Consider the following 22,308-nt stretch of genomic DNA (forward strand, 5'->3'; position numbering starts at 1 on the left):
CCAGCCTCCCACGCCCAGCTGGGTGTGGGTGTGTGCTCCGCCCAGCTGTCTCTCTCTCGCGCCTCACCTCGACGTAGGGCCAAGCCGTACCTGCCTCGGACAGTCACTAGACATTCGGGCTGAGCGCCTGTGTGTGCAAGTTTGCAAAAGCCAGCCCTGCTCAAAGCTTCCATCGCATCGCATAGCATAGCATACAAGACAACTCTAGCAGCGACAAGGCGCCGCCTCTCTTCGGCTCCAACTGTGGGGACTCCGCATCAAGACGTCCTTCTTGGGCTGCGCGGCTGCCTGGCCCAGCTGCAGGGAGGTCTAGAACATTAGTGTGAGCGACGTGCATCGGTGCAAGTGGAAGAAGGTCGTCTCACCGCGAGTGAATTTGTGCCACTCCAAACGTTGCAAGAGAGCGGACATCGATCCTTTACTCACCGTCAAGCAGCCGAAGCGCCGACCGGCAACGCTAGACGACGGACGCCACGGACAAGTATGGCAACCGCGGCGCCGGCAGCCGGAGCGGCCGCAGAACCGTCGTCCACTGATAGCGAAATCTACTACACGCAGTACAAGTCCGAGGTGGAGATACCCATCATCACGGCCCTCATTGAAAAGGAGCTCTCAGAACCCTATATCGTCTATACTTATCGCTACTTTGTCAACCAGTGGCCTCAACTCACATGGCTCGCCTGGCAACCATGTCCAGCCTCCCAGCATGAGAGCTCAGCAGAGCCAGCGGGCTCCTCCATCCCCGGCACGGGAGCTCGAAACATCAACGACATCCCCGTCGGAGTCGTCATCTGCAAGCTGGACAGACATCTCAAGGGCGAACGACGGATGAGGGGCTACATTGCCATGCTCAGCGTCCACCCAAGTTGGCGCGGCAAAGGCATCGCCTCTCGTCTTGTACAATTGAGCATCTCTTCCATGCTGCCTCTCAAAGCACAGGAGGTCGTACTAGAGACCGAGGTGGATAATCTGGCCTCGTTGAAGCTGTATGATCGATTGGGATTCATGAGGGAGAAGAGGCTGCATCGCTTCTACCTCAATGGCAAAGACTGCTTTCGTTTGGTACTGCCGCTGCAGGAGGAGGTCAAGGACGAGACGACAGAGAAGGCAGGGACAGAGAAGGAGAAGGCAAGCTGAAGATACAAAGGCAAGAGATCAAGGAATACTCCATCGTCACCAATGTCACTCGATACCCGGGAGTGGTCGGAACAGTCGGACCAAAAGAAAGTGCTAAGCGTTGAGAAGAAGGGCAAATCTAACGACACAGACAAGAGTAAAGGAGAGGTCGGAGAGCCACAGGAACACTAGCAATACGAAGAGATAAACAGAATGAGACTGCGAGGCGAGCGAGGTGATACATAGACAAGGACAATACGGGGAACATGACCCTCGAGGGAGAGAGGGCGAGACGAAAACGGGTACTAGGCAAGGCGTGCCAAGCGAGATTCTACAACAGATGCTCGATTGTGCTCGAGTGCGCTCGAGTGCGTGTATTTGTGCGCTCTAAGCAGTGATCCCAGCAGGCAAAATGGGTGAGGAAGTCGAGTTGACGCCTTCGCCATAGGGTGCAGCCGGGGTAGGTTCCGTGCCGGTAGCCGCGCTTTGAGAGGTCGAGCCGTCTGCTGTCGCGGCGCGTCGCCTGTCCGCTTCCGCTGCTGGTGCGCCGCCTGTCCCCGCTTTGCCCTCCGCCGCGTAACTGTCGTCATCCGCATCTCCCCCGCTTTCGCCTTTCCGCTCATGCTCATGGATGCCGGCCAACTTCTGCTGAGATGGTTGTTGCTCAGTGGTGGAGACGAGAGATGGCGAATGAGATCCTCCTTTCCGGCTCCTCGTGGTCATGGGTGGCTCGACTGGCTCAGTCTCAACGGAGATGCTCGGGAAAGACTTGATGCTGTCTCGTGCCAAGGGGGAGCTTTGAAAGGGCTGCGTAGGGTTGGCTGCTCCCAGTCGAGTGGCAGCGTGAACGATGCCTCCGTTACTGGTAGGAGTGTTGAGACCGAGGCCGTGTACAGTCGAGTGACCATTGATGCGCTCAGGGCTCTTGCGGGCTTCAGTCAATGGAATCGGCGAGTTGCCCCTCGATGCAGGTTTGCGGATACGACCACTTCCGTTGACGGCATGACTGGTCCCGGGGACTGAGAGCATGTCATTGGACTGCTGTGGCTGCTCGGATGAAAGTGCGTTCCCATTGAGAGCAGGAGAGCGGACGACGGAGGTGCCCCGGCTTCTCCTACCATCATGAGCCTCGCCATCGCCCGTCTTATCCTTGTCCTTTTCCCGCTGACTCCTCCTCGTAGCGCTAGTCGTGCTGTGACCGTTGCCATTGCCATTGCCGTTGCCAGTGAAGGGGCTCTCGCTCCTCTTGTGCGCCGAAGCTGTGTCCCTGCTCCTCTTGCCCATCTTCTCACCCACACCCAGCCGGATGAGTTCTTCCTTGTCTCTGCGCTTCTTATCAGCTTCCCTCTTTGCAGCTTGGGCGGCCTTGATGGACGCCTCTCGAGCTTTGGCGAGGGCAGTGCCGGGTGCTCCAGGGTAGCGAGAGTTGGTAGAAGAGAGGAGGTGCTCGTATTGCACGGGTGTGGAGTCATGCAGGAGCGAGAAGAGGATAGTCGGGGTAGGGTAGGGCGAATGGCTGACGGTTGCGGAAGCGGGAGTGCTTCGAGTGGGCCCGATCGAAGACGAAGAGGACGATGCGGATGAGGATGAGGCCGAGGGAGAGCGGTATGCGAACATCTTCCGAGGTCTTCGAGAGGAGGATGCGCCTGCCATGGCAGGGCGGTGGTGGTGGTGGGTGGACATATCAAGGGCCGCTTCCGGGAGTGCGGAGGTGGTGGGGTGGAGCAGCAGAGCGTGCAGTCGAGTGCGAGTAGAGCTTTGCAAAATCTTGCGAGCCGAGCAGTGGACAGCACACGGGCGACGTCGGACGGATGGGTGCAAGCGTGGGTGGTAGGTAGGGATTGGTAAGGTGGTAGGGTAGCAAGTGTTGTCGGAGGCTCCTCGATGGCCCCACCTCGCTGCCTGCTTGCCAAGGGTGAAATGCTCCCGCCCTGGCTTTACCCTCGTTTCCTCCACAACTCCGACCTCCTTGGAGCTCTATCCGCTGCCCGCCGGCTTTGTCCCTTTTGCCTCCGTGCCCGAAATCGCGTGCGGAGATAGAAAAGTCGATCCTCCATCTCTTGCTCGCTCTTCGGACATAAAAGCCGTACACCCACAGGATGCAGCGTGCTGAGCACGCCTTTGCCCCTATATAAAGTGAGCTGCCTCTATGTGGCAAGCTTTTAGTCTCCTGATCCTAACCATCTTGACTTATACGTATCGCCAAAACATGTTCGCTCAAAATACCTCAGCGCTGGCTCCCGTGTGGTTCATCGGTGAGCGATTGCCCCGACTTGGGAAGTAATAGCAACGTGCCTGCTGATCCATGTCCACTCTCCCGCTGCTCTCACACACACTCTCTGTGCGTGCATCTCAGCCCATGGCGGGCCGATGACCCTCCACCAGCCAGAGCATCCCGCTCATCGGCACTGGAAGAAAATTGCCGCCGACATCCGTTCTCAGCAACCGCCCCTGAAGGGACTCGTCTTCATCTCTGCACACTGGCAGGCAGACCCCTCTGAAGTGTCAGGCAAGGACATGGGCGTGCTCGTCAACGACGACGAATCGAATCCGCTCCTCTACGACTACTATGGATTCCCACAGGAGATGTATGAGCTGAAGTTAAACAGCCACAATCCTCCTTGGCTGAACTCTCTTGTTCGTGAGACGCTTAACTCCGAGGGCTTAAACGCGGTCAACACGCAAAGGGGCATCGACCATGGAGTGTTCATCGCGCTGCTCGCCGGTTTCGGAGAGCACGGAACCGGCCTGCCGCCGATGGTACAAGTCTCACTGCCACCGCAAGATGCTCAAGGCGATGACACCCAGGACGGGATCAGGGCTTTGCGTCTGGGAAGGGCGCTCCGGGCGCTCAGGAGCAAAGGAATCGCCATCGTCGGTGGTGGCCAGCCCGTCCACAACCTAGGAGACTTCCGGCACACTTTTCGCACGGGGGAGAAGACCACTGTACCTTACAGTGTCCCCTTTGCGCAAGCCCTTACGGCCGCCGTCTGCCCACCTTCCTCGGGCACGAATGATCGAGGGGAGCCCAAGCGGTGGGAAGCGGCAAAGAGGCTCTTCCAAAACCAATACTACAGAGGCGCCCACCCTACGAGTGAGCATCTCCTGCCAGCCCTGGTAGCTCTTGGCGCAGCTCAGGACGAGGAAGAAGGGAAAGAGGAATTTGAGATGAACCAAGGTCCGCTGGCATGGAACATGTACAAGTGGGGCGGGAGCAAGTGATCTCTGACGAAGCTGCATTGCTGGTGGTATTTGATCCAATTTGTCTCGCTTAGCAATACATGTGTGTTTAGCTGAACTTCTTCTCAGAGAAGAAGCCCTGGAGGAGAGACGGATATGGAACACGAGGCGTCAGTCAAACCGCTTCCTCATTCGGTGCCATTCGGGTACTTCTGTACTCACCCTCAATGTCCTCAGCTGCCAAACGCATGCCGCTACAAGAACTACGCCCTGGATGGCCGAGTAGATGACGGCTCTTGCATTGGTCTTTTCGCTCTCATCTCTGAAGAGTGCCTCCCGCTCTCGTTGATACTGCTGTTCCTTTCTAATGTCCTTGAGCTTGTCGTTCAGATTTTTCACCCTCCCTGCCAGGTCGGTGATATGCGATCGATCTGCCGCGGTATTGTCAGGCTTGGCTTCTCCGATGATGATATCCAAGTGAAGGCGAATCTGGGGATGGTCGCCAGACGTATGGTAGGAGTGGCTATCGTGTGGGTGAGAGGAGAGACAGATATCATGATCGCCTGCGATGTGCGACGTAAAGGCAAACTTGCCCTCAGCCGGCGCTGTAGTGTCTACCAAGAGATGCTCATCAGCCCGCTCCTGAGAAGGGACAACAGTGAAAAAGAAGTCACAGCCAGATTTAGCATGCGCTTCGCGGATACACAGATACTCGCGATGTTTGCGCCTACTCACCACAACGGACACCCTGATTCCCATGTCCTCCTCAATGACGTAGGCATTCTTATCGGCATGCCAGGTCTCTGCCATGTAATGACCCACGACTACAGTATCCACGGGCAGTTCTTCGATGAAGCATTTCTCCTCTCCCACCTCGGTATAGAAGTAGAGCTGGTGAGGGAGGCGGAAAGGGGGGAGTGGGTCAGCCCAGAGCTCCTACAATAGCTTCTCCTGAGATGGCAAATGTCCAGTCTACTCACAGCATTGCTCTGCTTTGCGACGAGACTCAAGAGCAGGGCGACGCAAATCGCCAGCGTTGCCCTCATGTGTGAGAGCTGCCGTGAGGAACGCATCATGGCCGTGGTCGTGAGGAGGATCGATCGATGAGGGGTCAATCGGAAGATGAGCCGAGGAAGTGTTGGATGTCATGCGCGCCAGAAGCCAGCACAGCTCACACACGCACGCACGCACGCGTACAAGCCCAATGCCTGCCCTCCTGGTCCACTCCTTCCTCCTGTCCACCACCATATCACACACCCACACACAATGCGAGCAACAGCGTTCCTCAATACTCTAGTGACGGGATTCGCCGTGGCCTTGGCCCTGGCTACCTCGCCAGTGTCAGCGGCGCCCGACCTCACCTGCACACACACCGTCTTCTTTGACATCACACACGGCTCAAAGGACGTCGGAAGGGTGAGTGGAGTGGACGACGCAGCACAGCAATGGCGTCCACAACGTCTCATCGTGCTCGCTGGCCTTGTGATGTGACTTGACATTGACCCCTTGAGCCTCCTCCAACCCCCGCGACGCAGATCGAGATGTGTCTGTATGGCAACGTGGTCCCCAAGACCGTTGAGAACTTCCTCCAGCTCTCCACTGGCCAGCAGGGATACGGCTACGAAGGATCCATCTTCCACCGTGTCATCTCCAACTTTATGATCCAGGGAGGTGACTTCACCGAGGGTTCCGGTCGTGGTGGAAAGTCCATCTACGGCGCTCGTTTCGCCGACGAGAACTTCCAGCTCAAGCACGAGGGTGCTGGTACCTTGTCCATGGCCAACGCTGGCAAGGACACCAATGGCAGCCAATTCTTCATCTGCACTGTCAAAACCTCATGGCTCGATGGCAAGCACGTCGTCTTCGGCAAGGTCACTTCAGGAATGGACGTCGTGAAGTACATCGAGAATGTGCCCAAGGCACGGGGAGACCGGCCCCTGGAGGAGGTCAAGATTGCCAAGAGTGGAGAAGTGAACGCCGCCACGGTGGGTGAAGGGCATGAAGAGCTCTAGGCGAAAGCGGACATCCAGTGGGTGCCGCCTTGTGCTGGGAAGCGGCCGGGCAGGACAGGCCTGAGCGTCAAGTCCGAGAGGTCAGAGACTGACACCAAGTCTCTGCTTGTACATCTGTCCTGCCTTGTCATCTATAGTCGCCCTTTACCGCTGTCGCCACTACTGAGGCCCCTACCAAGGCTCAGCCGACAACACCCTCGATTGAAGAACTGGCAGCGCAAATCGCCTCCCTGCAAGCCGCACAGCAAGGCGCTGTGACACCAGTAGCCAAGATCTCGCATCCCCACTCCCCCGAAAATTGGCAGTCTTACGGAGACCTAGACCTGCTCTCCACTCTTCTCATCGTTGCATTTGTTTTGGGGACCATTTTTGGACTCTCGTACATCGCCCACCGGCGAGGATGGTTTGCATCCCCGGCAGGCAAGGGCAAGAAAGGGCCCAGGTACGAGATGCTGCCCAGGCATACAGACGATTGATCCGTAAGAGCATCACTAGAATTCATATAATGACTTTTGTCCTAGCATCGCTTGTCCGAGGAGGAGAGAAGTGCTCGAGGTGTCATGGCTCGTTCGCTTACGTAATAACTGTCGGGGTGTTGGTTAGGCTGCCTTTCCGGCCTCGCTTCCTGCTTACCATGACCCCAGATTTCCGGACCTGCCTTCGCTGTGCCTGCCTGCGTCGTCTCCACTGTCACTTGCCTAGTCGCCCTCTATGGACGACATAGACGATCCTTATTCTCAGTCTCGACCCGCTGCCAGACCGCCGCGGAGGGCTGAAGCGGTCGAGTCTCAGGCCGGTCCTTCGGCTGCAGGGGCTGCCCAATCCTCGTCCTCGTCGTCCTCAGCCCGCTCTTCGCCTTCTTCACAGGAGGAGGACATCCTTCGCCTGGAGGCTCACAACGGGACACGCAATGGGATTGCTCCCGGAGCGTCGGGCTCGCAGTACGAAGAAAGCGCTGACGAGACCAAGGATCGGGACAAGGATCGCCTCTATGCCGTCCTGAACATCGAGCGCGATGCAACAGAGGACCAGGTTCGCGAGGCCTACCGGTCCCTCGCCGTCGCCCTCCACCCAGACAAGCATCTTGAGTCTTCTGCCAAGGCAGCAGCGCAGTCTCGCTTTCGGGAGGTGCAGCGGGCGTACGAAGTCTTGTCAGATCGGGAGAAGAGGAGCGTGTACGACTACTTTGGCGAAGAGGGGTTGACTTCCTCCTGGACCATCTCCACCAGAGGCAGGACACCAGAGGAGCTTCGCGCCGAATTTGAGAGGCAGAAGCTAGGCAGAAGGTCCAAGGAGGTGGACGAGCTCGTCAAGTCAAAAGGAGAGTATACGGCGCAAATCGATGCCACCTCGATGTTCGCCCCTGCTAAGAGGGTGATGCGCCCGCCGAACCGCGCTGGCACAGAGGTGACAGTGCAGGACCGATGGAACGGCCTCAAGAGTGGACAGCTTGTAGGCAAGCATGGTTTCAGTATGCAGATCACGGAGAGGATAGCTCTCGGCTTCACTGGCCAGATGGTCAGCCGGAGAGGGATGGGCTCGGGCAACTTGATCGGGACGCTCAAAACGCAATGGTCTCCCAAGCTCTCCTTTGAGCTCAGTACAACGCTTATGGCTCCACAATTAGCGGTATTGAAGACTGACTATACACTCAATGAGTTTACGTGAGTGTCCGCCAAGAGCTGAAACGTATGCCCGTGACGCAACAGCTGCTCATACCCCGCTCATCCTCCTTCTACTGCTAGATCTATACAGACGATCATAAGCGGACAGACCATTGCCATACCGCCAGCGATCAATGCCACTCTTGTACAGCGCCTCTCTACCGAATCTACTCTGGCCGGCTACACCAGTATCCGGTCTGGGTCTTACACCATCGGTCCTTGGGGCAGGGAGGCTGCTTCGTCGGGCATGCTACGCATGGACCCTCCTAGCGTCACAGTCGGCCTCACTTCCTCGAAGATGGACGGCAATGGATGGTCAGCCTCCACCACTATTGGCGTGGCAGATTGTAACATCTCCCTCGACCGTGGCATCACCGCCAAGTGGCTCGGTGGCGCTACCCTGCGTGGTGGAATCGGTCTCGGCCTAGCGAGCGGGGTGAACGTCTTCATTAATGGCGATCGGAGCGTGACGGACAACATCAAGCTAGGCTTTGGGGTCACTGGAGGTGTGCCTGGGGGTGTCACCATTCGCCTCAAGTTCAACAGGCTGGGCCAGCGCATACAGGTCCCCATCTTGCTCTCCCCAGCACCGCGGTCTGACCTGCTTGTGCTATCGACTGCCATTCCTCTCGTAGGTCTGTATGCTCTCGAGCAGCTCTACTTGGCGCCGACGAAGAAGCAAAAGGTGGGAAGACGCTTGGAGGAGCTGAGGCGTGAGAACTGGGAGCTGATCAAAGAGAGGAGACAAGGCGCTCGAGAGGGAGTGAAGGTCTTGACTGGTCAAGCCAGGAAGAAGGCGGCTGCAGAGAGGTTGAAAGGGGGTCTGATCATCCTGGAGGCCTTCTATGGTAGAGCAGACGTCTTGCCAGCCACGCAATTCTTTGGCGAGCCGGAGGACCTGGACAGGAGAGCCTGGAAGCGGTCAACAGCAGACGAAGCCGGAGAGGCTATCGAGGAGCAAGATGAGACGAGCGCCACCTTCGAGACGGACGTATTTGCAGCATCGAATCTCTTCTGCGATGTGAGAATACCGCTACAGGCTCTTGTCAACAAGTCGAAGCTTGTCGTACCTGGAGGTCGTTCAAAAGGAGTAAGTACAGACGCGTGAGAGATGCGTGGCAGATTGAAGCGCCGGCTCATCTCCTGATCCCTCCAAATGCCCCCTATCAGAACCTCCTTGGCTTCTATGACCCCGCGATGGGTGAAAAGAAGGTGTGTACTCGAGAAGACAGCAGAGAGTGGGCTCAAACTCTTCTGACGTGCCTGTCATTGGTTTCACCGCGCCTCTATCCTTCCGCCACAGGTTTTGCGAGTAAGGTATCTCTTCCGCAATCAGCTGCACGAAGCAATCTTTGAAGACAAGGAGGCCGTAGCTGCTCCCATGAGAGGTGAGTAAGCTGATTACGGAGCAGCGAAGATCTGTTGCTGCCTCACGGTATCCGACTGAACACAACAACTCTCCCCCCACGATATCCCTCGCAGCTCATCAGCTATGACGCCGATCCTGACAACATCGGCTTAGGAACTCCTGAGCCTCGCCGGGCCGTGATCGCTTTGCCTCGAGGCAATCCTTGGCGATCGTCGCCTCCCATCCCACCCGCTCATTGTACCTTACCATTCACACCACTTCGTCAGCATACTCTTCATGGCCGTCTCTTCCATGCAGGGCGTTCCGCTCGTACCTGTTGCCTGACTCACCTCGCTTGTACGCCGCCTTTCGATGCCCATTTGCCCCCTTTTCGCCCCCGCGTCTCCGCGGTCCGCAATTGCCTCTACAGGGCGGGTACATGCTGCCGTCCGATATATGCGCATCCGTCCTCCCGGACTGAGCTTCCGCCCGCCCTGAACGACTTTACCTCTGTGAGCCAAGACTCATCATGCTTTTAATGACTGGACATCATCCCCCACGTTCCCCTCTCACGTCATGAAGCGGACCTTTCCTGGCCTTATCCCCTTTTGGACCTCTTCCTCACCATCGACAGGGGACCACCCTGCTGACAGCTACTGCCAACGATGAGCGCAACGAATGTTGTGGACACGCCTACAGCCACGGAGCAAGGACCAGTGGGTCGCTTTGAGGTCTCCAAAGCAGCCCTTGCGGGTGTGATCGTAAGTAGCCGGATGCAAGGAGCGTGAGCACCTGCACTGTTGCCCAGAACAGTCGTGCTCACTCTTGCCGGTCCTCGTATTCTTGCCTTATTGCAGATCGGCTGTGTTCTAGTCGTTTTGGTCAGCAGTAGCCTGGCGTTCCTCACAAAACGAGTGAGTAGTACTAGAAAGCAGGGCTGGATCGCCGAAGTTCAGCAGCTGACGGCAGCCCACGCACATCTTCAGCGAGTGCAAGAGCATCCCGACTTGTATGCTCCTAGACAAGCCACCGTCGATCAGCCGGCGAGAACCAGAACCCAAGGCTTGACCCGAGCGGTAAGTCGGAAGCTAACGCGACAGGCTCCAGCTGACTGAGAGCATACACTCACACCATGTTTCTTCCACTGCGACAGGTCCTCGACACATTTCCTACCATCACATGGTCTGCACCAAGGCGTAGAGGTCGAGCGATCAGCGATGTGACACGGGACCCGGCACGCATCGAAGAGGAAATTGAAAGCAAGGCCATCGGTACCACAAGACCTGTCGACGAATGTCCCACTGGAGCTCTGCCACAAGATCCACGTTACGATAACGAGAAGGCATCGCAGCTCGGGCGCAGGTCTCTATCCCGCCCGGCAAGCTTACAGACGGAGGAACACGCGGAAAGGAGCCTGGCACATGATGTTGCAGCCCCTGCCACGGAGAATCAAGACACACATCGCCTTCGCCTCGCCGCAAGCATCCTGTCCATCAGGCTTGAAGCAAGTGCCAGCACAGATGGGCATCAGACAGAGCAGGCTCAGCCTGAAACTCTCTTGACAGAGAAGACTCACCCGCAAGATCTGCAAAGAGCTGAAGGTGCTAGCCAGCCAAATCACTCAGAGGATGAGGATGATGGCGATGAGTCCGAGGCAGAGATGCTCTGTCCGATCTGCGTCGAGAGCTTCGAAGAGGGAGACCTGTTGCGCATTCTCCCCTGCGCCGGAAGACATCACTACCACGCCAGCTGCATCGACGTGTGGCTGCTGTCGCATTCAGTCTGCCCTCTTTGTCGCACCGACTTTCTGCAAACGTCTGAAGCTGTGGCGGATCAGGGAGCAGAGCAGGTAAATATCGGAGAGGCTCTGGAACAGGACCGAGCCGAGCCATCAGAGGAGAGAGCTAGTCTGGCCTCGGCAAGTGCAAGCGAAACCGATGAACAAGTCGAGACACTTATCGAAGCGCATCAAACACTACCGAATGGCAATGCAGGTTCGAGGAGCCCAGTGCCTCGCAGTGGGCTTTTCGCAGTCACACTGGAGGAATACCGAGCTCGAAGAAGGGCAATGCGAGCGGATCGCATCGGCTCAAGTAGTATGGATCGCTTCAGACTCAGTCGCAATCGCAGGCCCAGACGAAGCTCCGCAGAGGACGAAGGGCCAGAAGAGGTTATCGACACGATCATGGCACTGAGCGCAGAAGATAGACGATCTCCACTCCCACGAGAACGCCTGGCGTCCTCTACTTCTCGTCCTTCCTCGGCCAGTGGCAGAATATCGGGTCTGTTCTCTGTCGCTCGCGGAGACGCTGAGCAGCGACCTCGCCATATCTCACTTCCCACTGTCCCTCCACCGGTCTTGTGAATGGTTGTCGAGAAGAGGGCGTCGAAGTTGTAGTTGAACGCGCGTGCGTTGTCAAGCTGAGAGTGAACCTCCCACACAAGCCAGCGAGGCTGATGCAAAGTCCGTCTGTTGCTCTGTATATACCGACCTCACCACATCATGCAATTGCGTCTAGTGTACGGACGGTCTAGATCGCTGCCGTTGTGTGTCGAAGCTGTAGGCTTTATCGGTATGTCGCTCGACTGACGGCATCTGCGTCCCTGCCTCGAGTCTTCCGCCGAGGTCCGCTGAAGGCCGTTTCTTTCACGTCGGGCGGCGCAGGCGGCGGAAAGGGCAGGAAGATCGAGGCGCGCGACGCAGAGGCGGGGGGGGGGGAGCGGGTGCGCCGGCCGGAGGGGGGGTTGGCGCTGGCTGCGTTGATTTCTCATCGCCCTCTGCTCTCGTGCCCGAAGAGTTGGACGTGCCAGTCTTGGGCGCGGGGCGCGGGGCGGGCAGAGGGGGGTGAGCCAGGCGGAGGGGTGCAGCGTGTGCAGCGTGTGCGTCGTCCGCTTGCTCCGGGAAGAAGCCTCTTGGACCCAAGGGCCCGGCTAAGCGGTTGATTTGCAATGGCCCAGAGGCGTCTCAGCCTGCCAACACCCAGCCTCTGCCCCCCGCCCGCCCCCGGACATCTACCCGCCCTTTTCAGCCTTCTCACCTTGCCCACCTTTCCACCACCACCACCACTTCTTCCCTCCTCCATCGCTCACCACGATGATCTCCTCTTCGCTCCGTGCCCTCCGCTCGGGCGCAGCATCCCGCCTCACAGCGCCCCGTGCTTCCACTTCGTCCCTCGTGGCACCCGCCAGCAGGACCTATGCTACTGTTGCAGAGGATGTCCCCGCTCCACCAAAGTCCCTCTTTGAGCAAAAGGTAGACATGTCCGTGGTGGAAAAGGGCAAGGGATACTACATCAACTACAAGAAGATGGCAGACAACCTCGAGATTGTTCGCAGCCGGTGAGTGGTCCGAGAATGGGTGCAGAGCGGAAGGAAGAGGCGGGGCGGGGTGGGGGCTGGATTATCGCCTCTTATCTGCGCAGCACATTCGATGCTGACACTTCGCACACTGTCCCCTGCCCTTCCATCCTGTCCTTCTTCAGTCTCAACCGCCCCCTCACCCTCTCAGAGAAGATCGTCTACGGACATCTGGACGACCCTCATGGACAGGACATCTCGCGCGGTAACTCTTACCTTAAGCTGCGACCTGACGTGAGTATGCGGAGGCAGTAAACAGGCTAGCAGTGCCGACGTGTGTAAGGTCTGTACGCTCGAGCCGCCTACTCACACGCTTCTGCACATCTTCACTGCCTCTTTATCTTCGCAGCGAGTTGCTTGCCAAGATGCCACTGCCCAGATGGCTCTGCTGCAGTTCATGTCTGCTGGTCTCCCCGAGGTTGCCGTCCCCACCACTGTGCACTGTGACCACTTGATCGAGGCCCAGATCGGAGGTGCCAAGGACTTGGCCCGCGCCAAGGAGATCAACAAGGAGGTCTACGACTTCCTCGCCACCTGCACTGCCAAGTACGGCATTGGATTCTGGCAACCCGGATCTGGTATCATTCACCAGATCCTCCTCGAGAACTACGCCTTCCCCGGTGGAATGATGATTGGTACCGACTCGCACACTCCCAACGCTGGTGGTCTGGGAATGATTGCTTGCGGTGTTGGAGGTGCTGATGCCGTCGATGTCATGGCTGACATCCCTTGGGAGCTTAAGTGCCCCAAGGTGGTTGGTGTTGAGCTCAAGGGAAAGCTCAGCGGATGGACTGCCCCCAAGGGTGAGTTGGCAGAGCAAAGACCAGTGATGTTCGGATAGTAAGGACGTCTTCGCTGATGCGCATTCTGCCCTACTTTTGCCTCTCTCCTCTCCTCTCCACTTTAGACATTATCCTGAAGGTCGCTGGTGAGCTGACCGTCAAGGGTGGAACAGGTGCCATCATCGAGTACAAGGGTCCCGGTGTCGAGTCGCTCTCTGCCACTGGTATGGGTACCATTTGCAACATGGGTGCCGAGATTGGTGCCACCACTTCCGTCTTCCCCTTCAACGACAAGATGGCTGCCTACCTCGAGGCTACCAAGCGTGGCGACATTGCCAAGCTCGCCAAGGGCTTCCAGTCCTACCTCCTCCCCGACCAGGGCGCCGAGTACGACAGGCACATCGAGATCAACCTGAGCGACCTCGAGCCCCACATCAACGGTCCCTTCACCCCCGATCTTGCCACTCCCCTCTCGAAGTTTGCCGAGGCCGTCAAGAAGAACGACTGGCCCGCAGAGCTCAAGGTCGGACTGATCGGATCTTGCACCAACTCTTCGTACGAGGACATGTCGCGATCTGCCTCCATTGCCGACGAGGCCCTCAAGCACGGTCTCAAGGTCAAGTCGAAGTTCACCATTACCCCCGGATCCGAGCAGATTCGAGCTACCATTGAGCGAGACGGCCAGATGGAGACTCTGTCCGAGGCTGGTGGTGTGGTCCTTGCCAATGCCTGCGGTCCCTGCATCGGTCAGTGGGACCGAACCGATGTCAAGAAGGGCGAGAAGAACTCCATCATCACTTCTTACAACCGAAACTTCACTGGCCGAAACGACGCCAACCCCGCCACCCACGCCTTTGTCGCCTCGCCCGACTTGGTCACTGCCATGGTCTTTGCCGGAAGCCTGACCTTCAACCCCCTCACCGACTCGCTCAAGGGCGCAGACGGCAAGGAGTTCAAGTTCTCTGACCCCGCCGGAATCGAGCTGCCCGCCAGCGGCTACGACCCCGGAGAGCAGACCTTCTCTGCTCCCCCCGACTCGATGGACGAGCGAGCTGAGATCAAGGTCGCCATTGCTCCCGACTCGGACCGTCTGCAGTTCCTCGCTCCCTTCAAGGCCTGGGACGGCAAGAACCCCACCAACTGCCCCGTGCTGATCAAGGCCGTCGGCAAGTGCACCACTGACCACATCTCTGCCGGTGGACCTTGGCTCAAGTACCGTGGACACCTGGAGAACATCTCCAACAACTGTCTCATCGGTGCCATCAACGCCGAGAATGAGAAGGCCAATGAGGTGTACAACCAGATGACTGGCGAGTTTGGCGCTGTCCCCGCTACCGGTGCCCACTACCGTGACAACGGCAGGCCGTGGGTCGTCATTGGTGACCACAACTACGGAGAGGGTTCTTCCCGAGAGCACGCTGCCCTCGAGCCTCGTTTCCTCGGTGCCACTGCCATCATCACTCGCTCGTTTGCTAGGATTCACGAAACGAACTGTAAGAAGCAGGTATGTGTCCATTTTTCCGAACTCCGACGCGTTTCCAGCTTCCGTATCTGACACCTTGCCCCCCCTTTCCGTCTCACAGGGTCTTCTTCCTCTGACTTTCAAGAACGATGCCGACTATGACAAGGTCCAGCCACGCTCGCAGGTTGACCTGGAGGGTGTGACAGAATTCGCCCCTGGCTCAGAGGTGACCATGGTGTGCAAGGACCTCGAAGGAAAGGAGTACGCCAGGATCCCCCTGGTGCACAGCTTCAACGAGGGCCAGATTGCATGGCACCGTGCTGGATCTGCTCTCAACCTGATGGCCCAAAAGGCCAGGGAGAGGGCTGCCAAGGCCTAGACGAAAGAAGAAGAAGAAGAAGAAGAAGATGGTGGTGGTGATGAAAGCTAAAGGTGGCGTTGGCTCGGTAGCGTGGAAAGAGGATCTTCCTTCTCGCACCTCCCTCTTCATCATCATCATCTCCTGCACTGCAACTTTTCGAAGCCGTCTTGTGTTTCCTTTCCCCGTCCTGTGTGCTTTGATTCATTCTTCTCGTTCATTTCTCTTCATTCGAAACACATTCACGACCTTGCCTAAGCTACCGCTGTCATTGCGACCCGAACACCTTAATTCGAGTGAAGCACTACAGCAAATCGCTTTGCAGCTGTATGAAGTCTTCTCCGCAGAATACTCTCGCCGAGATAAAGACCAACGCTGGCAGCTCATGTTGCCCATCGCCGACTCGCATCAGCAGAAGCTCACTCTTGTCGTTCCAGCGCAAGATGCAATGACACCCTTCCCTCTTCATCGTGATCGTGATTGTAGCGATACGTCTGATTGTGAAGGGGTCCAAAAGGATGCCACCCGGGGGTGAAAACTGCAAAAAGAACTTCCCAGTCGGGGAATCGAACCCCGGTCGCCCGCGAAATCTCGTAGTTCGTCTACCACGAAAGTGAGAGGCGGATATATTAGCCACTATACGAACTAGGACAGAAAGTACTATACAAGAAAGAGATCAGTGAAACATATATGTTCCCTTGCAGCTTTGGGCGCGCGAGACGCAATTCGGGTGGCTCGAGGCCGCGGCGGAGACTTCGCTTGCACGTACGGAAAGGAGGCTCGTAGCGCCCCGAGTATCTTGACAGGGCCTCAAGCTACAGGACTTCAAGCACACACTGGTGGCACTGCGCGATGAGGATCAACGAGGAGACGGTCCTGGTCGGTGAGCGGGTACTGCTCGTGCCCTATCGGTGAGTGGGGCAAAGTGACATGGGAAGGGAGAGGAGGAGCGGAGAAGCGGAGAAGCGGAGAAGCGGAGAAGCTCACCATTGAGGTACTGTCTTCTTGATTCGGTCTGTACAGGAAGGAGCACGTCGAGCAGGTGAGCTAGCCCGAAAGCACTTAGATCAACTAGCTTTGCATACTGCTGACTGACAAGCTTGCTAATCTCTCCCCTGGCCCTCTCCTTCTGCCAACGTCGCCCCTCGCAGTACAACGCCTGGATGCAAGACCCTTTCCTTCAAGAAGCCACAGCCTCCGAGCCTCTCACGCTGCAGGAGGAGTACGAGATGCAGGCTTCCTGGTGGGCTGACGAGGACAGTGAGTCGCCGCGCCTTCTCCAACAGCTGAAAGAGATAGCTGGAGATACTCACGGGTCAGCTCTCGCCCCGTCCTGCTTCCCTAGAATTGACATTCATCGTACTGCACCTGGATCGGTCCGCCCCTGGCTTGGACGAGGAGACGATGCGCAACCTGAGTACAGAGGAGCTGATGGGTCGGTGCAAGATGGCAGGAGACGTCAATGTTTTCCTTTCATCACTGGAGGAAGAAGAGCAAGAGGAGCATGAAGGTCAAGGTCAAAGCACGAACCCAAGCAGCAGGGGCAAATCGATAGACAGCACTCGACCGCAGATGAAAGGCGAGCTGGAGATCATGATTGCTGGTGAGTCTGATCCTCCCCTGACATCAAGTAGCTGATCCGTCCTGGCAAAAGTTGACGTCTTTCCACCTTCTCGTCACCATCAGAGCCATCCCTCCGGCGCCAGCGCCTGGCCCTCGAGTCCCTCCAGCTAGTAATCTGGTACATCACTTCCTTTCCCACTCCTTGTCCTCCTCCCTCCTTCCCCTCATCTTCCAACCTCAGCTCCTCTCCCTCTTGCCCCTCCTCTCCCGCCCTCCCTCTGCATCCCTCCCACCTCTTCTGCAAAGTTTCCGAAAGTAACACCTCCTCCCTCGCCCTCTTCCAGCGCGCACCGCTGTACTTCGTGGAGCGCAGTAGGAGTGCAATTTGGAAGGAGGTGGAGTTGGGATTTCCTGCGAGTGCGAGCACGAGCCAAGGCGAGAGTGGGGCCAGGGGCGAGGGTAAGAGTGAGAGTGAGGTGTGGGCAGCCGATCTGGCGAGCTGGGGGCCACGGGAGGTGAGACGGTGGGTGCGGACGGAGGAGTCGTGAGGGAGCAGGAGCATCCATCCGCCGTCATATGCATTTCACACAAGTAGAGTCCCATCAATAGTCACCTCACGCGCGCTACAACTACACACTATACAGACACGACACTGAACATTGGCAATTGGGTGATACTGTATTCTCCTCGACCGTGCTGTGAGAAGCCCGCTCCCTCGCCTCGCCTCGCCTCCCTGCTCGCCCACTTCCCGCCACTGTCGGCCAAGTGAAGCAGAAGATGAGTGAGAGCGATAGCGAGAGCAAGAGAGAGAGACATCAAAGGGAGTCGGGTGGGGACGAGAATGTGCAAAAAGACTACATGGGCTGTGAATCAAGGAGCGAGAAATAGAAGAGAATCCGCCAATAGGCCACAAACCGACCCCTGGCACGGGTAGATCCTGATGCGTAGAAATAGATTCTCGAAAGAGTGAAGCCGACCGGAATGGGAAAGAAATAGTAAGTATGAGAAAATGTACTGTTCGTTGCGTGCATGGCGAGCTGCCCTGCTAGAGTCGAGAGTCGAGAAGTCGAGAAAAAGAGGAGCGGGTGGAGCAGTGCGCTGCCTTGTTTGTGAGCAGCCTAAAGGAAAGACAGGGCACGCCCCCTTGATGCTCGGTATTATGTGAAATGGGCATGAGGTGATCATCTCCGCCCCCGACAGCCTTCATAGCCTGTCCAGAGAAGAGTGTGAGAGTATCGTCGTCCATGTGTTTGTCCGTCCGTCCGTCCATGGGTCTATCTGCCTAACTCAGAAGTTGCCGCTGTATCCGCTCGGCGGGTATCCTCCCGAGGCCTGCCCACCCTTGCCATTACCTCCCCCAGGATATGGTGCGAGCCTGCCGTTATCCCTCCCTCCAAACCCCTTTCCACCATAGCCGCCACCCTGTTGTCCCGACTCGTGCGTGACACTGGATCCAGTAGCGGTAATTACATCCGTGTCCGAGTTGCCCATCGACGAGTCCTTGACCTCCCAAGCAGCCTGCTTGGACCCGACGGAGAACTCCAGGTCCTCCCTTGTTATCGAGTCCCAGTACTTGTACACCATCATCACTGCCAGGAGCAGACATAGCACTCCAAAGAAGGTGCCGTCCAGGTAGTGCTTTACGCCGGAGCAAATCTGCGCAGAGACGCCAAACATGAGGACGCAAGCGGCGACAAAGGCCAGGACTCCAAAGAGGATGTCGCCCAGGGGCCACCTATCGTCGAGTGTGCGGAGCACTAGGATCACCTGAGAGATGACGTAGATGGCGATGCAGATGATGGGGAAGAGCAATTGGACGATCCACAGGCCGACTGTGTTTGTGGGGTTGAGGGAGCCAATGGAGATGAAGGTGGCGAGGGAGATGACGAAGCCCAGGGCAAAGAGTCCTAGCGAAGAAATGCGCAGAAACCATAGAGACTTGGGCGTACCGTCTTCCCAGAGCTGGAATCCTACAAAGCCATTGACCATGAGCGTCCAGAAGATGGCAGTACCTAGGCCGACGTAGACCGCGGCAAAGTACTGCAGGAAAGGAAGGCAGAGGGCCAAGGGGTGAGATGAGCGTCATTCCTGCAACGTTGCGCCTGCGCTCAACACCCTACGCAGATTATGAGCTACTCACCGCGTAGACTTTGGAATATGTTGGGATGATGGCCGAGTCAAGGAAGATTGCGAGAGTCTCTGAGAAGGCGTAGAGGTAGAAGAATTGCACAATCTCCTTTCTGCCTACTGCCGTGTATTTTGATCTGATGTGGTATACCATGATCCCGCACATGAAGAGGGCGGCAATGTGAATGATGCATGTTGCTACGGGTGAGGGAGACACGTGGCGAAGAGACATGTCAGCTACTATTGCGACAGCTTCCTGCCATGACCTCGGCCCACGCTCCGTCGCCCAACTCACCAGGTTGGAAGATGACCGTGCCATTGATCTCTACATTCCTGCTGTAGCAAACTGGCTCCAGTCCCAAGTCAGTTCCCAGCAGGGGACATACAATCAATGCCACCTCGCTGCAGATGGCATCGTATTTGCCGAATTGCACAAGCATTGCGGCTATGTGTATTGGAGTGGGAGGGGAAGGGGAAAGGGCCGCGGCAAGGGTTTGACCTTGAAGAGAGGGGGGGGGGGACGCGGTCAAGTGTGGGGGTATGTGGCGGAGACTCTAGTGGGGAAGAGCTGTGCGCTATGTGTGGTAGCTGTCTAGTGGACGGCTAGAGATGCTTATGAGTCGATATCAGCAACGTCGTCTCCGGAGCACGTGCGGTTGACGAAGGCGGGCGGAGGTGGACGAGGGGGTGGCTTTGTGGTATGTCCAAGGGTTCGCGCCTGGATGGGAATCGTAGCCCGGCAGTAGAGTTGTATGCGATTCGACTGTGGGAAGTGGTCCTCGCAGGGTCGTTGTTGTTGGGCGGGAAAAGGTGGGGGGAAGGGTACGAGGAGAAGGGGTGGAGATGAGATGGTAACAAAAAAGAGCGAAGACGCGAAGTGGGGGAAGAGTGATGGTAGCGGGGTGAGGTGAGGTGAGGGAGCGGGTAAGGGGAGGGGTGAGGCAGGCGGGTAGACAGATGGTGAGGCGGTGATGCAAACACTCGATCGAGAAAGGCAGACAGGCGGCGGCCAGGCACACTGGGCGCACACCCACACGCCCACACTCGCCCATGCAAAAGTCGCCGGCGCGCAGAAGGACCCAAGCCACAACTCCCACACACACCACGCAGGCCAATCACCGCCAACTGTGGCCCTCACAGGTTTAGAAGTCTACAATGGCTGTGCGTGCTACTTGAGACCGAAAGAGTTGGAATGACCTGAGCAGACAGGGTCACCATGTCAATCGCGCGGAAATGCCGCTATGAAGCAACGTCTATTCACGCACACGGGCTATCTACTCCGGCAGGCGTCGGACTGATGTGATCTGAGGCAGGCGTGCGTGCCAATCACCTACCTGCCTTGCCGGTCTCTCTCCCTCTGTTCCTCAAAGAAGCGCCGGATGCTCTCCTCGTCCACCGTCTTGCCGCTCTGTGCAAAGGGGCGCAAGTGCTCAAACAGAGCGGCCCGCAATCTTCCGTAGCCCTCCATCGCTTCCAGCGTCTGAGCACGGGGTAGCCTGTTCAGCGCGTCCAGCCCCAGGTCGTACGTCGAGGAATGCGAAGAGGCAGACCGAGCATCATCGTCTTGATCTCCATCTCCGCCTTGCACACCCGCAGGTAGACCGGACTGACTTGCCGGTGGCGAGTAGGTCTCCTCTTCCTCTAGCAGAAAAGGCAGGTCTTTGAAGGCTTCCAAGCACGAGGGACAGCGGCAGATCTCTTTACGGAAGCCTTGCATCTGGCCGCCCTCGTTAAAGGCAGTTCCTAGCGGATCTGAGAGATCTCCTTCTTCATTGCTGCCTTCGTCCAGGTATACGTCGATGCGGTAGGCAGATCGCTGCTCATTGCCGGGGTTATTGGGATGAGGCGTAGTGGAGGCGAGGGGGTCGGGCAATGAGAGGAGATGCTCAACAAGAGGATGGATGGGCGGCAGCTTGCAGCCAGAAGAGGTAGAGGAAGTGACGTCTGGGTTGCTGGTCTGCCCCTCAGCTGATCGCGCCTTGCTGGTCGTTTCTGCTGCGCCAGGCTCAGCAGACATTGATGGTGCGCCGGGCTCTTGCGTTGTTGTGGGCGTTTCTTCTACCTTTACCCTCTTGACCTGACGACTCTCCTCCTCATCTCCATCATCGGCTCCTTCGACGATCGGAGACAACTCGCGCTTCAGGCCAGCTGCTCCTGCTGCTGAATACTGCCCATTGGATCCTGTAGCGTACTCCGTATTGACCGGCAGGCCCAGTATCAAATACTTCCGTAGACCGTCATCCGCTTCCACCTCAATCTCATTGCCTCCCACAGTATCGAGATCTGTGAATTTGGTACCGTTCGAAGGTAGGCGGAGACAAGTGCCCCATGAGGGGGCGCCAATGTAATGTTGAAGTATAGGGTGCTTGCGAAGGCAGGCATCGCATATGACATTGTCGAACGAGTCATGCGATATCAGAGGCGGAGGATCGTCGCCTTCCTGCTCCTCTTGATCGTTTGATATTGCAGACGGGCCCGAAAATGGGGCAGCAGGGTCTGGTGCAACGGCAATTGGAGCGTCTGGGGGTTTGGTCTCTGAGCTGCTGTCTGCTGCCTGCCCTTCTCCTACCAGGTGGGCTTTCCTCCTTCCCTTCTTGGGCCTCAAGCTGACACAAGTCTCATGTAGCCAGTCTTCACAGACCATGCATTGGAACATAGTCTCTTCTTCCTCCATTGGATCGTAGGTGTATCCCTTCTCGCAGTAGCAGAAGTGACCATCGTGATTCTTGCCATAGACGTTGAGGTCATTCTCTGGTGCAAAGTTGAGCGGTGCTGCTCGAAGGTTGCAAGGCTGGAGGGCGGAAGAGGAGCTTTCGCCGACCTTGTCTGCGTTCAGACCTGCAGGCACATGGCGTTGTAGTGTGAGGGTGCCACAGTCACACCTCGTACCTCTCTTGGCGAAGAGCTCTACCAGCTCGTGAGAAGCATGGCAGCCCACTGAGCAGCCCGCACAGACTCCACCGCCTCCGCAGTCTTTACAAGCCCACAATGGTTGCCTGATATAGCCGTTGGAGTATGTGCAAGTGGTATGGGAGAACGGAATGGCCTCGCGAGCTTGTGACTCCAACAGCGCTTGGTGGGACAGAAGATCAGCCGCTGTCAGACCTTGAGCCGAGCTCGGCGGCAAGAGCGACGTGGCCGAAGGCACACGCGTGAAGGTGCGTGACGAGGAGGTGTGTGGGGACTGCTGTCGGTTGCTTCCATCTGCCATGACGAGTTCACAAGGACGCGAGGCTGGAAGGCAGGATCAGGAAGATCTGGTACGACGTGGAGTGTTCTCGAGGTGACGCGCCAACGGAAAGAGGCGCGGAGCGGAGCGGCGGGGCCAAGTGACAGGTC

The 22,308-nt window shown here is 57.4% G+C and overlaps 11 protein-coding genes and 1 non-coding gene across 12 annotated transcripts; 7 read left to right on the forward strand and 5 right to left on the reverse strand.

Moving 5' to 3' along the window:
- Positions 1-296: 296 nt before the first annotated feature.
- On the forward strand, positions 297-1,320 carry BCV69DRAFT_4997 (acyl-CoA N-acyltransferase). The gene is made up of 2 exons (XM_025495335.1): positions 297-320; positions 401-1,320. The coding sequence occupies exon 2, from the start codon at positions 484-486 to the stop codon at positions 1,135-1,137; it is 654 nt and encodes a 217-aa protein (XP_025350769.1). The 5' UTR covers positions 297-320; positions 401-483; the 3' UTR covers positions 1,138-1,320.
- A 183-nt stretch (positions 1,321-1,503) lies between these two features.
- On the reverse strand, positions 1,504-2,769 carry BCV69DRAFT_295926 (hypothetical protein; the record flags this gene model as incomplete). Its single annotated transcript, XM_025493951.1, has 1 exon — positions 1,504-2,769. The coding sequence occupies one exon, from the start codon at positions 2,767-2,769 to the stop codon at positions 1,504-1,506; it is 1,266 nt and encodes a 421-aa protein (XP_025350770.1).
- A 507-nt stretch (positions 2,770-3,276) lies between these two features.
- On the forward strand, positions 3,277-4,436 carry BCV69DRAFT_279543 (Extradiol aromatic ring-opening dioxygenase). Its single transcript, XM_025491292.1, has 2 exons — positions 3,277-3,371; positions 3,473-4,436. The coding sequence occupies exons 1-2, from the start codon at positions 3,326-3,328 to the stop codon at positions 4,336-4,338; spliced, it is 912 nt and encodes a 303-aa protein (XP_025350771.1). The 5' UTR covers positions 3,277-3,325; the 3' UTR covers positions 4,339-4,436.
- BCV69DRAFT_264788 (hypothetical protein) lies at positions 4,321-5,422 on the reverse strand. The gene is made up of 3 exons (XM_025490764.1): positions 5,277-5,422; positions 5,032-5,187; positions 4,321-4,938 (listed from the first exon to the last, which is right to left on the reverse strand). Exons 1-3 carry the CDS (start codon positions 5,370-5,372, stop codon positions 4,468-4,470), a joined length of 723 nt encoding a protein of 240 aa, XP_025350772.1. The 5' UTR covers positions 5,373-5,422; the 3' UTR covers positions 4,321-4,467.
- A 140-nt stretch (positions 5,423-5,562) lies between these two features.
- Positions 5,563-6,582, forward strand: BCV69DRAFT_279544 (peptidyl-prolyl isomerase; the record flags this gene model as incomplete). The annotated part of the gene is made up of 2 exons (XM_025491293.1): positions 5,563-5,712; positions 5,832-6,582. 2 exons carry the CDS (start codon positions 5,563-5,565, stop codon positions 6,306-6,308), a joined length of 627 nt encoding a protein of 208 aa, XP_025350773.1. The 3' UTR covers positions 6,309-6,582.
- A 437-nt stretch (positions 6,583-7,019) lies between these two features.
- BCV69DRAFT_295930 (hypothetical protein) lies at positions 7,020-9,494 on the forward strand (the record flags this gene model as incomplete). The annotated part of the gene is made up of 5 exons (XM_025493952.1): positions 7,020-7,972; positions 8,054-9,062; positions 9,143-9,184; positions 9,276-9,364; positions 9,455-9,494. The coding sequence occupies 5 exons, from the start codon at positions 7,020-7,022 to the stop codon at positions 9,492-9,494; spliced, it is 2,133 nt and encodes a 710-aa protein (XP_025350774.1).
- Positions 9,495-9,722: 228 nt separating this feature from the next.
- On the forward strand, positions 9,723-11,749 carry BCV69DRAFT_4810 (hypothetical protein). Its single transcript, XM_025495325.1, has 4 exons — positions 9,723-10,081; positions 10,178-10,234; positions 10,307-10,396; positions 10,474-11,749. The coding sequence occupies exons 1-4, from the start codon at positions 9,986-9,988 to the stop codon at positions 11,683-11,685; spliced, it is 1,455 nt and encodes a 484-aa protein (XP_025350775.1). The 5' UTR covers positions 9,723-9,985; the 3' UTR covers positions 11,686-11,749.
- Positions 11,750-12,375: 626 nt separating this feature from the next.
- BCV69DRAFT_279547 (aconitate hydratase) lies at positions 12,376-15,741 on the forward strand. The gene is made up of 5 exons (XM_025491294.1): positions 12,376-12,659; positions 12,803-12,911; positions 13,027-13,480; positions 13,585-14,963; positions 15,043-15,741. Exons 1-5 carry the CDS (start codon positions 12,415-12,417, stop codon positions 15,298-15,300), a joined length of 2,445 nt encoding a protein of 814 aa, XP_025350776.1. The 5' UTR covers positions 12,376-12,414; the 3' UTR covers positions 15,301-15,741.
- Positions 15,742-15,830: 89 nt separating this feature from the next.
- BCV69DRAFT_t8 lies at positions 15,831-15,930 on the reverse strand. Its single transcript has one exon. It is a non-coding gene; the product is annotated as a tRNA-Glu (tRNA).
- A 149-nt stretch (positions 15,931-16,079) lies between these two features.
- On the forward strand, positions 16,080-17,613 carry BCV69DRAFT_309497 (hypothetical protein). Its single transcript, XM_025494717.1, has 5 exons — positions 16,080-16,190; positions 16,303-16,321; positions 16,431-16,539; positions 16,625-16,882; positions 16,966-17,613. The coding sequence occupies exons 1-5, from the start codon at positions 16,132-16,134 to the stop codon at positions 17,388-17,390; spliced, it is 870 nt and encodes a 289-aa protein (XP_025350777.1). The 5' UTR covers positions 16,080-16,131; the 3' UTR covers positions 17,391-17,613.
- Positions 17,614-18,001: 388 nt separating this feature from the next.
- On the reverse strand, positions 18,002-19,490 carry BCV69DRAFT_5230 (hypothetical protein). The gene is made up of 3 exons (XM_025495345.1): positions 19,265-19,490; positions 18,983-19,167; positions 18,002-18,882 (listed from the first exon to the last, which is right to left on the reverse strand). The coding sequence occupies exons 1-3, from the start codon at positions 19,407-19,409 to the stop codon at positions 18,130-18,132; spliced, it is 1,083 nt and encodes a 360-aa protein (XP_025350778.1). The 5' UTR covers positions 19,410-19,490; the 3' UTR covers positions 18,002-18,129.
- A 618-nt stretch (positions 19,491-20,108) lies between these two features.
- BCV69DRAFT_279551 (hypothetical protein) lies at positions 20,109-22,229 on the reverse strand. Its single transcript, XM_025491295.1, has one exon. It carries the CDS (start codon positions 22,178-22,180, stop codon positions 20,300-20,302), a length of 1,881 nt encoding a protein of 626 aa, XP_025350779.1. The 5' UTR covers positions 22,181-22,229; the 3' UTR covers positions 20,109-20,299.
- Between the last annotated feature and the right edge of the window lie 79 nt (positions 22,230-22,308).

This window comes from Pseudomicrostroma glucosiphilum (assembly GCF_003144135.1).
Source record: "Pseudomicrostroma glucosiphilum strain MCA 4718 unplaced genomic scaffold BCV69scaffold_1, whole genome shotgun sequence".
NCBI classification, from domain to species: Eukaryota; Fungi; Basidiomycota; class Exobasidiomycetes; order Microstromatales; family Microstromataceae; genus Microstroma; species Microstroma glucosiphilum.